The 12981-nt window shown below is 40.4% G+C and overlaps 2 protein-coding genes across 2 annotated transcripts; one reads left to right on the top strand and one right to left on the bottom strand.

Moving 5' to 3' along the window:
* Window positions 1-404: 404 nt before the first annotated feature.
* Window positions 405-2126, top strand: LOC115742941 (peroxidase 42-like). The gene is made up of 4 exons (XM_030677495.2): window positions 405-670; window positions 982-1170; window positions 1337-1502; window positions 1655-2126. Exons 1-4 carry the CDS (start codon window positions 434-436, stop codon window positions 2062-2064), a joined length of 1002 nt encoding a protein of 333 aa, XP_030533355.1. The 5' UTR covers window positions 405-433; the 3' UTR covers window positions 2065-2126.
* A 55-nt stretch (window positions 2127-2181) lies between these two features.
* LOC115742887 lies at window positions 2182-6144 on the bottom strand. The gene is made up of 6 exons (XM_030677409.2): window positions 5891-6144; window positions 4734-5513; window positions 4181-4371; window positions 3799-4005; window positions 3576-3636; window positions 2182-3487 (listed from the first exon to the last, which is right to left on the bottom strand). Exons 1-6 carry the CDS (start codon window positions 6116-6118, stop codon window positions 2969-2971), a joined length of 1986 nt encoding a protein of 661 aa, XP_030533269.1. The 5' UTR covers window positions 6119-6144; the 3' UTR covers window positions 2182-2968.
* Between the last annotated feature and the right edge of the window lie 6837 nt (window positions 6145-12981).

The following is a 12981-nucleotide window of genomic DNA, read 5'->3' as shown; positions in this document are numbered from 1 at the left end:
GTATGGACGTGAGGCTACACTATTAATGATGATTTAGTTAGGCAAGTTGCGTTGATACTCATAAAATCACGGTAAACACAAGTGATCAATTTGACATCGGGAATGCTCCTGCCCTATTTACGAAGCGTAATTTCGACCAAGCCACTCTCCTCTTTATTTAAAGCCGGCAAAGTAGAGCTTATATATCTTTTTACCATATATCTAATATCGTTATAAAAGTTATCAAGAAACAAATTGAAAGGGTCATCTACCATAATCTTCACTATGATATAATGCAGATTACATTATAAAGAACACAAGAAGAAAGAACAGAAAGAAGAAAGAAAACGCAACAAAAAAATGATAAAAAGGACAATACGAATAGGGAGTTTCACCGCTTCCACTATATAAGAAGGGCTCAAGAACTAGCAGACTACGCCTAGTGGCTTGAAAAATGGCATCCAAAGCTCTCATCTTCTTGGCTCTCTTATTTCTCTCGGCAGCATCACCGAAAACTGCCATTGCAGAGACCAATGAGGAAGACAAGCCTGGTCTTGCGATGGACTTCTACAAGGACACCTGCCCTCAAGCCGAGGACATCATCAAGGAGCAAGTGAAGCTCCTCTACAAGCGCCACAAGAACACTGCATTCTCCTGGCTGAGGAACATCTTCCATGACTGTGCTGTTGAGGTATCAACCCCACATTGTCCTTAGCGTTAGTTCAGATCGGTTGTTTTCGAGTTTAACAAGCAACATTTGTGTTTTCCTTGCGAAAGAAAAACGGCTTTTGTGCTATCTTTCACTAATTTTCAAGTACATTTTTTGTGCTTGGGTTGGACCAATGAGCTCCTTCTGGAGTCGAGAACTAAGATCTCCGAAGTGGGGCTGGGTGAGCTAGCAAAATGAGAGATGACCGAACTCGATCTCCATGTTTTAGGATTGAGATTTGCGCTCGCGATAGTGTTTGGAAACATCATTTGCCTGGTGTGGTGTGAATGCAGTCATGTGATGCTTCGCTGCTCTTGGACTCGACGCGGAGGAGCTTGTCGGAGAAAGAAACCGACCGGAGTTTCGGTCTAAGGAACTTCAGGTACCTCGACACCATTAAAGAAGCTGTGGAGAGAGAGTGCCCTGGAGTTGTTTCTTGTGCGGACATCCTGGTCTTGTCTGCTAGAGATGGCATCGTCTCGGTACTCGCTCTTGTTCTTGTCCTAATTATCATGTTTCAGTGTGAATACATAGAATCTGTAGATTTTTCTTTCCTCTGTTTCTCTTTAATCTCTCTGTCATACATGCTCTGCATATTTAGTAACCCTATCAGATTTAGCAAGTGTTTGAAATTCACTCTCTGAACAGCTAGGAGGCCCTCACATTCCCTTGAAAACTGGGAGGCGAGATGGTAGGAAGAGCCGAGCTGAGGTGCTCGAACAATACCTTCCAGACCACAATGAAAGCATTTCGGTGGTGCTCGACAGATTCGCCGCCATGGGCATCAATACACAGGGAGTGGTTGCTTTACTAGGTAATTTACTATATGATCCTAGTGCTTCATCATGGCCTTTATTTCCCAAAGTTGTTTAGCCTGCATATTGTAGAATTAGTATGCATGCTTTGTTATAGTAATCTTAGTTGCTTGGTTGGCGCATCATTCTGTCTCCTGAATTTGTCCAACAGGAGCTCACAGCGTGGGCCGAACCCACTGCGTTAAGCTGGTTCACCGGCTCTACCCGGAGGTCGACCCTGTGCTGAACCCGGACCACGTCGAGCACATGCTTCACAAGTGCCCGGACGCGATCCCAGACCCAAAGGCTGTGCAGTACGTGAGGAACGACAGAGGCACGCCCATGGTGCTGGACAACAACTACTACAGGAACATACTAGACAACAAGGGCTTGTTAATAGTGGACCACCAGCTTGCCACCGACAAGCGGACCAAGCCCCATGTGAAGAAGATGGCCAAGAGCCAGGACTACTTCTTCAAGGAGTTTGCAAGGGCCATCACCATCCTCTCTGAGAACAACCCTCTCACTGGTGACGAAGGTGAGATCAGGAAGCAGTGCAATGTTGCGAACAAGCACCACTAGAAGGAGAAGTTTGTTGTGCCTCCTTTTGCTTTTGCTCTGTAGGTTCATCTGTAGGAATGGGGGAAAAAAAAATTGCACATGGGTGTGAAGATTGTGCAGATCTTGTGACCCTTTTTATGCATTTGTTTTCTGCTCTAAGTTGGCATAGTGATTGTGGGCTGTTGTGTTATATCTGTGGTGGTGTATGATGCATATTCTAGAGTGTTGATGTATCTATCGATCTACTTTTGAATGCTGCTTTCCTTTTTTCCTCTATCTTCATGATGATGGAAGCAAACTGGGTTTTCAAGAAAGAGTGGTTCATCACCCTTCAAGTATAATGAATTCAAATGGTCCCCCATAGGTGGCAAAATGAAACAAACAAAGATGTACAATCAACTAGAACACATGGGGCAAAGAAAGTGAGGGGAACCTAAAAAAGGATAAGATTCCCATGGATCAGCATAAATTATGTTGTGTATCCTCCTGCAATATTACAAGTTTTGGTTGGAAGTTAGTGCTGAATTATGACACTGGACAAAAATGGAGGGTACCAATACAGAAGGTGTGGACCATGAACCTTGAGAGAGAGAGTTTTTGAAGTACATTCCACATTATTTAGAGATTGATATAGGCCATCCAGTAGAACAGACATTGGAGCATTGCCCTCCCTTGTTAGCTTCACGGATCCAGGATGGTAGGAAATTTTTCGCTAATGTCGGCTCATTGATTCTACTGATTATTAAGCCGATTACTGCTACAACAGAGAAAGAAACAGTCTCTGGCATATACACAAATCTGAACAACACACCTGCACAAAGGAGGGATGAACCTTGTAAATCCCAGTACATTTCTTTAACTGCAGCAGCGCATTTCCCAAACAAGTCGTGGCAGCTAGAATTGGTTTTAATAGCACTTCTTTTAGCTATGAACTGCTCGAACTGCTTCCAGAATCATCACCAGATTCCCCTGAGACTGCATCGGTCTTTCCCGTGCCTCTGACTGTCTTCGGGAAAAAATCGCGCGAAGGAGGATAGGTGTAGCAACTGCGTGGATGAACAGGGAAATAACTTGCCGAAGATGGAAACGGGGCATAAGCATATGTGCCAGGGTGAGGCCAACACATCATAGGAATGAAACCGTTTGCGGGCTGGTGGGGTGGGAACATATGACACGTAGTTGGATTTGAGTATGACATGTTACTAGCATAGTTGTTGATTGCTGGTTTCAAACTCGAAGCTTTATCTGCTCCCGGTGCTTGAGTGTGGATAGAGTTATAGCCGACTAATCCAAATTGAGGAGCACAGCTCGTGGCTCCTGATTGCGGATAACCTGATGATCTTTCAGAATTTGAAGGCTCATGCGCAGCATGACTATGCCTTTTGGGTTTGAATTTTGTTGAGGCTTTCTTGGTAGTAGATTGGTCCAACTTGAGGGCAGCTTGCTGCAAGAATTATAGTCGTGAATTGTGTTCCTATGACTGAATTATTGGAGAATATGGAAATACATTGGATTCGGAACGGCAATCTTACCGTGTCGGAGGTTTCTGTAAGTTCAAGAAACAATTTCTCTCCTTCAGCATCCTCATCCTTCCTGCAGCACGCTCACAAAGCTTTACTAAGGAGTAAGCATTTCAACTGATCTGTCAAGTGTTTGCTCATGCTGGACTGTTAATGGATGTGGTAAAAGAAAAAAGCGACATCGTTTGCATCGGGCAATAAGAACTATCAAATGCTTTTCCTAGACTTCCTATACCTGTAGTACTTTTGGAGCAAGCCCAAGCTTCTGTTTTTGGTCTCCTTTTGAATCAGGTGATCAGTGAAACCAGCCATGAACAACAGCGTTATGCCAAGGGCCTTAAAGAAGAAACTCCCGCTGCGAACATGGACCAACATCGCCATTTTGCACATAAGCGGCCCGAAGGATTTCAGCTTGTTCTTTCCCATCCGCTGCCTGACGTATCTGAAATTGTTTAAGCCTTCGGTCTTAGCAGTGGAAACATCTCTTTGGCTACTCTGAGGTAGAGACTCGGGAGCAAAATAAACTCACTGAAGTTGAAAGTGTTTTTCCTTTCTATTAGACTAAGAATTAGGAGGCAGACTATCAAAATCATAGCCATGAAAGAATAATACTTAACTCGTTTTGGGGAAGATTTCTAGTCCTCCCTCCATATTTGATGCAGAGGAATAAGGATGACGGGCAGCTTTGGTCAGATGGACGCATGGCCTTCTCTTCCTCTAGTGTTTGGACAGGACACAATGTCGGGTTCTGTCTATTTGGATAGAAGACCTTTCTGCGGATGCCGGGATTTTCATATAAAACGTGCTCCTGCAGGCAAATTCACATCAACGTTCACTCATAGTTGATGCTAAGAAGTAATATGAAATTGTATCAGACGATTCGAGAAGTCCTGCTAGAATGTTTCATAGGCTAATCACCGATCAAGTCGGTGAAAATGCTCGATGCCATAGCCATTGTTTAAACTATGATCCAATGAAGTACCGTGATAAATTCAACATTCTTATCAGCAACTGCATCACACTGCTCTCTTGAAACAGAACAAAGTCATTTTCTGTCCCTGCTGATTCAGCAGAAAGATGAGCATTTTCCTTAAGGTATCGTCATTTTTATGAGATGGAAAGAAGAACCGATTAGCTTTTGCTGTCAAGATAGAATGTCAGAGTGATTACCCCGGGACTTTGCAGAGAGACAAAGGGTTCACCCTTCCTCAGAATACTAAAATGGTCGAAATCCAGCTCGTACATATCTTCACACCCGTGCTTTATTCCGAGGGACGCGAAAACAATGATCTTTCTCATCGTATGAGACTGCGCATTTTTTTCTTGCAGGGCTTCCAGCTCGACAATCCTTCTAACTTCTTTAGGACAGAAAGCGACCTTCGTGGAACTCCTGCGCTGCTGTATGCTTCCAGACCCTGCATGACAGGCATAATATCCAGATGAATGTACCTCTACCTGTTCTTTGCAATCTTCGGTCTTGACTTCTTCGTTCTCAAGTTCACCGAGTTTCGACATGTCCTGAACCTGTCCAATCTCCTGTAAGCAAAGATTGGATTTTGGAGTATCCACCGCCATTACCTGCACTTTCTTGGCTATTATATCATTGTTAGTTCTTGAGTTCTCTTCAGCATTGTGAATGTCAACGCCATCTTCACCATGGTAATTGTCATCTTCATCGTTGGCTTCATCCACATTATCAAAGTCATCGCTGTCGTCACCATCTTTCAAATTTTCAAAACCCAACATGCGTGTATGTTCCATACTCATCTGATAGACCATGCCATGTTCGGTGCTTTCATACTTTGGCAGCACACACTGATAATCTTGCCCAACTGGAGAAGCCGATTTACCACCAACAGTTAGTCCATTTTCAGTCCTACCATCGAATTCACCTGCCTTTTGTCTTTTGGACTCTTTGTACCTTTGCCTCGGTGCTTTTCTCCGACTACCCTGAGAACCGACATTTTAAAAGATCCATTGAACCGACATTGCTGAAAACCTTTTCAAGCAGGATGAGAGTGTGCGGCCTTCAAAGACCATAACATATACGAAAAATTTGACTTGGTCGGAGATATGAGACTTAAAGACAAAAATGATGAGCCATATAAGTTACGATCGAACGAACCTGGTAGAAAAATACATGGCTAGTGCACCATTTCCTTTCATAATTTAACAGTATGAATATCAACTAGTACCGGATATATGATGATGCATTGTGGTCGAAATTTATGCATGGTTTGATTAACAACTAAAATGAACAAAACCTGACAACATACGATGTGTTGATAACTCTTCTGCTCGCAAACAGAATATGCATTGGAAAGTACCTCTTTGTCTTGGACAAGAGCTTTATTTTGATTGACCCTTATTTGAGTTTCAAGTTCAGAAATTCTCTCCATGAGTTCGGCATTCTTGATCCTCTCTCGCTGTAGTTCAGCTGAAATCTGTGCCACGATGTGATCGACACTCTCTCTCTCCGCCTTCCCGACACGGTCCTCTATAGTACACAATGCAGATGCATTACCCATTCCTGGGCATGAATGTAGCTCCACCATCCTCCAGTTTTACTCTCCCAATCAGTCGTTTCCGCTGCAAAAAAACCATCCAAAACAAAAGAAAGAAGCCTCAGGGCTGTGTATTGTGCACTGCAAGAAAAGACATTGGCACAAGCACAGAGACAAACAGCATGGACGAAACAGAACAGGACAATGCAGAGATTGGTTTGCTTCCTGGGACTGAAATAGATTCATTTGAGATGAAGCTTTGGTGACAATGTGACGGTTAGAAGATTCCTCATTTTGGAGAAGGGGTTTAGAAGAAGTGAGAGATTGAGAAGCACCTGAGTCGGTCCTTTGGGTGCAAAGTCAGCAATCAAAACTGGAGCTTGAAGCTACACAGGATAAAGCTCTGAAGCTGAAAAATCTGAGAAGGAAGAAGAAGATGGGTTGGTTTTGCATTTGACGTTCAGTGTGAGTTAAGGAGGATGAAGAGAGAGCTGATGCAAGAAAAATAATTCTATCTCGAACACAATGATCGCTACATGTCTGGTATTTTCACACACAGATCATAAAAAAAGAGGCTCTTATTACTGTCACGAGCTTTGGTGGAGCCTGGATCTTCACTCCTTCCTTCTTTAATCAGAAAAAACAGCTAAATCTGGTGATTTCACTTAAATATACATACGAGTGCATGTTCTGCATTGCAAGGGTGTTTAGGTTGCGGCCAAGAAATCATTAGCAATAGCATCCGAGGTATTTGCCAAATTGAAAACTTTCAGATTTTTGTGAGATGAATCTACAAATTAGGACCTGGCATGTCTCATCATCTGTTCATGTATATAATCACTGCACAATATCAGTGCGTGAGATTTTGTGGGACCACCGTAAGATGAAAGCGTGGTTTAGTATTTAAATATTCTATCACTCCTCGTACTAAACGTGGACATATTCAACTGGGGTTTGGAAAGATTTGAACTCAGCACCTCCTACTCTGATACCATGTGAGATTTTGTAGGACCAAGTACATGATCTCACTTGTCAAGCATCTCCTTGAAGACTCCCGATGAAAAGAATGAAAAGGCCAGGGAGAATTGTTAGATAGTCCAACCTAAGAATTTCTATGTTCACTTCTATGTAATCGGTTACTTATTCAACTTCACCATGGAATGAATACTAAGGCTTCGTTTGTTTTGAAAAAAAAAATAATGACTTGAAAAATATTTTTCCAAAAACGATCGCTTGCATCGCTTAAAATAATTAGTCAACGGGAAATATTTTTGTTATCGCCAATAATTCATGTCTTAATATTTTCGTGGATATGAAAATATTTTCCCGTTTATTCATTTTTTCGAGAGAAATAAGTAATCACTTTTAGGAAAGTATTTTTCAAATCATTTATTTTCCGCGAAATGAACGAAGCCTTAATTTTAAATTATCTTGCCCTGATAATAATGCATAAGCTGTGAATTTGTGCACCTTGTTCGTCTTCCTCCAACTCCGCTTGCATTCCTCATATAATTTAGTTCTTGTTTGCACATAAATATAAGAGAGGACGTTAAATATCGCCCATCGCTTAGTTACAGGATTTCAACAACCTTCGTGTATGTAATTTTCCTCTAATTAGTAATTTCGATTGTTAGGCTGGAGATTATAACAAAAAAAGGGAAAGAAAAAAGAAAAATTCGAGGGTGCGGAGAAAATCCATCTAGAAAGAGATGATTTCTTTGTTCGATGATATAAAAAATTAAGTTTTTTTTTTTCTGTCGTATTTCTAACTCTCATCTCTTTGACTTTTATTCTGCCTCTTTGAAAAGTGCAGGGATCGAATCACGCACCTATGATACTAGCGTCCTCGCACCCGTGAACAATATTTGTGCGAAAAAAAAAAGTGAGGGGAGGGGGGAAGTAATTGTTGACAGAAAAATAATTAGAAAAAACGAAATATTAGTTGCCTTAATTATTGGTTGGCGTGTTATTAAGTGCCTTAATAAGGCCCCTAAGCAAAGAGATTCTCTAATTACTTGTAGAAAAAGAGAGACTTGCCGTCTATCTTGACTTGGGAATCAATGAACACTTTTTCCCAAGTTTCCAATAAAAATTTGTGCACACGTGCATTTAATATGCCTTATCGGTAATAACATGAGTATAAAAAAGCAACCTCACGTGGAAAGGCAACATCAATGGTTGTCTTGTCTCTACTGCAGTGCAATTTGTGTCAGAGGAATATGAAGCTCAACCTCGGATACTCTTCCTTCTGATTTATTTATTTAATCAATTAATTTTTAGATAATAATAATAATAATAATAATAATAATACTGCCACCCCACTTTATCTAGACAACGGTAAATTCAACTCCAAGATTTTTAATTGAGATGAATTAGGACATGTTTCCATCTATGATGGCAAGTAAGGTCTTTACTTTAATGACTATACTTTTAACTGCCTACATTTCCTCATTTGCTTTCGTGCATATTATTCAGAATACATGGAAACGTGGGGGAAAAGTTGGCAACATTCAAAAGATTGTGTAATAACTAAGCTTTTGGGATTGTAATTTATTGCTTTTATAGCATACAAATTTATAGGATAATGACACAAACGGTCATTAAATTTTAACTCAATATGTAATGTGGATCTTTGAACTTTTAATTTGATTAATATTGTCCCCGAACTTTAGCCTAATGTGCAATGTGGTCCATGAATTTCTAATTTGACCAATATGGTCCCCGAAATTTTGTAACATGTTCAACTTACTCCCCGAACTATAGAAAAATGTATAATTCAGCCATTCTATTAATTCAAGTTCAAGGAAGACATTCACCATTTTATTATAGTTCATGGATTAAGTTGAACATGTTTCAAAAGTTCGAAGACCACATTGAACAAATTAAAAGTTCATGGACCACATTGCACATTGGGCTAAAGTTCAATGACCGTTTTGGTTAAATTAAAAGTTCAAGAACCACATTACACATTGGGCTAAAGTTTAGCGATCATTTGTATCATTTTTCCTAAATTTGTCATTATTACCGTAAAAATATCATTTTCCTTTTAATTTTTTTCCAATTGTTAATAATGATTAGTGATAATTTCACAATAGTAACAACTTTTTCACAAACATCCTAGGTATATGATAGATTTTTCTAAGATTTGTGAAAGAAGTTATTGTGGGTTAGAAAATATCATTAGGGAAGCTAATTTTGGTGAATCAAAAAACACTTAAAATGGAACAAAAAATAATAAATATGTTAGGACGCATGTGGGAGTTGTGTTGTCCCACACTGGATAATTAGTGTGGTGTTGAGCAGTTAATATATCATATTTGGCCCATAATTCATTAGCTTAAGCTTTTGAGCGAAGGTAAGTCCAACTGGATATGTTGATGGGTTCGAACTTGGGCTCCCTTTTGGCGATCTCCGCTGATGACGGTGTCGTACTTCTGTTGCACGCTCCCAACAAATGATATCAGAGCCAATGATTGATTGGTGGGCCTCCAAGCTATTCAATTGTTCTCATGATTGACGCTTATTGAAAATTGTTATCACGGTTAGTCCGACGAGAAGAGACCATGGACAGTTGGTTTGGTGACATTGAGACCATGGGTTTAGCAAGAAAAAACCATGGGCGGTTGGTCCGGTAACGCAAGATCGAGACCATGGGTGATGCAATCAGAAGTTAGCGGTTGATGTTGGTTGATTGCGATGCATAGTTGTGGATGCATTGCAATGACTTAGAGATTCAAGTTGAGATAAATTGATGCGGAAGGATACTTAGATTAAGGGGAGCAAACCTAACACTATTGCTCACACGTAAGAGGGAGATTGTTAGAATGCACGTGTGAGTTGTATTAGAGAAGTCCCACATGGGATAATTGGTATGATGTTGAACAATTAATATATCATAGTTGGCCCATAATTCATTGGCTTAAGCTTTTGAGTGAATGTGGGTCCAATTGCATATGTTGACGAGCTCGGACTTAGGCTTCCTCTTGGCGATCTCCCCAAGTGACGATATCGATCTAAAACTTCCCTAGCATGTCAATTACGATAGAGCACTCGGCTTTTAGATTCGTGAGATTAAGATTACATGCAATTGCATTGGTGTCGATATGCGCCATTGGATCACTTGTTTAGTAATTACGCTGTCTCATGAACAACAACTTACACCACGACTCTAAATTAGAAGAGAGATCTCAGGAATGGGGCAAAGCATTTTTCCTTTTTCATGGAATAACAACAAAGAGGGTGAAAAAAATCTTTATTTTTTCATGATAACTGTGCTGTTGGGGGGAGGGAGCCTTTAATGACTGTGCACGCGCACCTTGCTTCTCTGTTCCTTAAAATTTTTAGGCATTAATAATTATAGGAATTTTTAAAAAAAAATTGTTTGGAAAAAAATAGGAAACCTAAAACTAAAGTGTTGAATACAAATCTTTACCGAGGGCATGCATGACAACAGTTCTATTTTCTTGTTTTTCTATTTTTCTTTGCCAAAGAACAATTTTGGAACATAAATTCATTTAATAAAGTAATTTCATTTTTCTATTTGTGGGACTAATTTTTTTTATCTAGAAATAGGTTTGGGATAGAAATAAGAAGTAGAAATTTTTTACTTTTTTATTCCTAGAGCAGAAACATAAATAAGAATTTTCTTCATTACTCACTCCTTTTTTCTCTCTCGTGCGGTCTCCCTCTCTCTTACATCTTTGTTGCCATTCGCCATCGCCCGCTGCCGATCTATGGTCCCCAACCGTCGGTCGCCGGCCTCCGGTCCCCGATAGCCGCCTAAAATTCATGGTTTGCTTGTTGTCGATCCACGACCACCATCTACCAGTCTTCGATCCCCCGCCGCCCATCTCCGATCCACGGCTGCTCTTCGCCCCCCACCATGGGTCACCGATCTTCGGCTCTCAATGGCTATTCACTTGCCGTTCGCTGATCTCCGGTCCACGGCTGTCATTCACCCCCGCCGCCGGTCGCCGATCTTCAATCCTCGGCTACGGTTGACTTGCCATCGCCGTTCGTTGGCCCCCGATCTCCGATCCCCGGCCGTTGTTCTCCCGCTGCCGATCGCTAGTCTTCGCTCCTCGATTGCAGTTCACCCGCCACGGTTCTCCTCGCAGCCAATCGCCAGCCTTTGATTGCCAGCTATCGTTCGTCATTCACAGATCGCTTGCCACCATTTTCCATTCACCCACCCTTGAACGCTCTTGCCCAACCGTAGAAATCCTATGTCGTTATTAAACGAATTTTTGTTCGGAGAATAAAAATTTTGTGTTGTTATCAAACGCATGTCTTTGCTTAGAAACTCGTCCAAAAAATAAAAATAGAAAAATCTATTTCTAATAAAAAAATAGGGCTTGGGAAGAGACTGATTGTCATTTGCACCCCGAGTGTCCAGTGGAGTGTGTCCGATGTGGTTGAACTTTGTAATGACGAGATTTTTTATGTTAATTAGCTCCACATGAGGATGGGTAGTTTTTGTGTTTTGGTGACTTTAATGGTAGAAACTCAAAAAAATTATTTTTATTTTTAGTTTAATTAGAAGAGGTTTTTTTTTTTTTTTTGGGTCTAAAATTAGAAGAGTTAGAAATATGGCTTGGCTTAAATCTTACCACAAGCAAGACTACTTGCGATTAGCCTTAATGACCCCTCAGAGAGAGGGGGAGAGAGATCTCCAACCAACTAAAAGCAAAAACTTGAAGCATATGTGCATCTATTGTTAGCTTTCTTGTCTATTTGTTAATTAACAAGAGTTCGTTAAGCATTTTCCAATCGATAAATGCCTTATCAAGATGTTTTTATGAGTTTAATGTGAAGGCTGATCACGAGAGACAGTGACCGAAAGATTCATTCACCTTTCCTTAGGAAATACCAAAGTCGAGATGCGTGAAAACCGATTTCGACACCACCTTATTCCTAAATAGAAAAGTATTCAATACAATGTATAGCTTAGTGATTGCCTAATGTCACTGGTGACCCACATACGGGAAGTAATTTGCTTCCCGAAGGCATAAATGTAATGTTCTTAAAAAATATGAAAAATAAAACCGCGAAATCTCAATTTTTTTCTTCTTACATTTAGGTCGTTAAGAGTTAAATTTTATGACACACATTACCCTTATCTCCTTTTTTTTTTTTTTCATGTATATGTATATCTATGCACTCGTAGTATTGAAGACCATTAGCCCACCCCGAAGTTCGAAATCATGGACAATCGGGTTGAAAAAATAGATCATCAATTTTTCCTTTGGTAAGGGGGGCTAATTCTTGGGCAACATCTCTAGTCCTTCCTAGTCTCGGAATCTCTCTCGGATACTCTTTTACCTCGGAGACATATACTTGATGCATGAATTTCATAAGATAACTATTGGACCTTTTGTCTTAATTTCTCTTTTCCAGAGGATGCCCCAAATGTGATATTCCATTGTGTCGAAATTTAAAATACGAAAGATTATCAACCAAATCATCCAACATTATTTAAAAAGCGCAAGGTGGTTTTTCACATTATTAAATAAATATGAAAAAATTGTCCAAAAAGCCCTAAACTTATTGCATTTTTGTCAATTCAGTCCAGAACATTTAGATTTTACCAATTAAGTTACAAACATTTTTCACCTTTTTTCAATTGAGTTCATCCGTCAATTTTGGCTGAAAATCGTGACGATTGTCCTACGTTGCATGACTGTCGCTCATGCAAACAATTTTTTAATAATATTATATTATCTTTGGATTGAGTTATTCCTTTTTTTTCTTTTCTTTTCCTTTCTTTTTTATTTTTTTACATCTCTAACTGGCGAGGTTGCTAGCCAACCATCGTCGGCCACCGACGAGGGCGCAGAGGCCCTTGCACGGTGCGGGTGAGCCCCCACGCTGGTCACAAGCGAGGGCCTTCACACCATCGCCAAGACCAGGTAGGG

Source organism: Rhodamnia argentea, chromosome 9 (assembly GCF_020921035.1).
Source record: "Rhodamnia argentea isolate NSW1041297 chromosome 9, ASM2092103v1, whole genome shotgun sequence".
Classification (NCBI taxonomy): Eukaryota; Viridiplantae; Streptophyta; class Magnoliopsida; order Myrtales; family Myrtaceae; genus Rhodamnia; species Rhodamnia argentea.
This window is presented reverse-complemented; position numbering and strand designations above follow the sequence as displayed.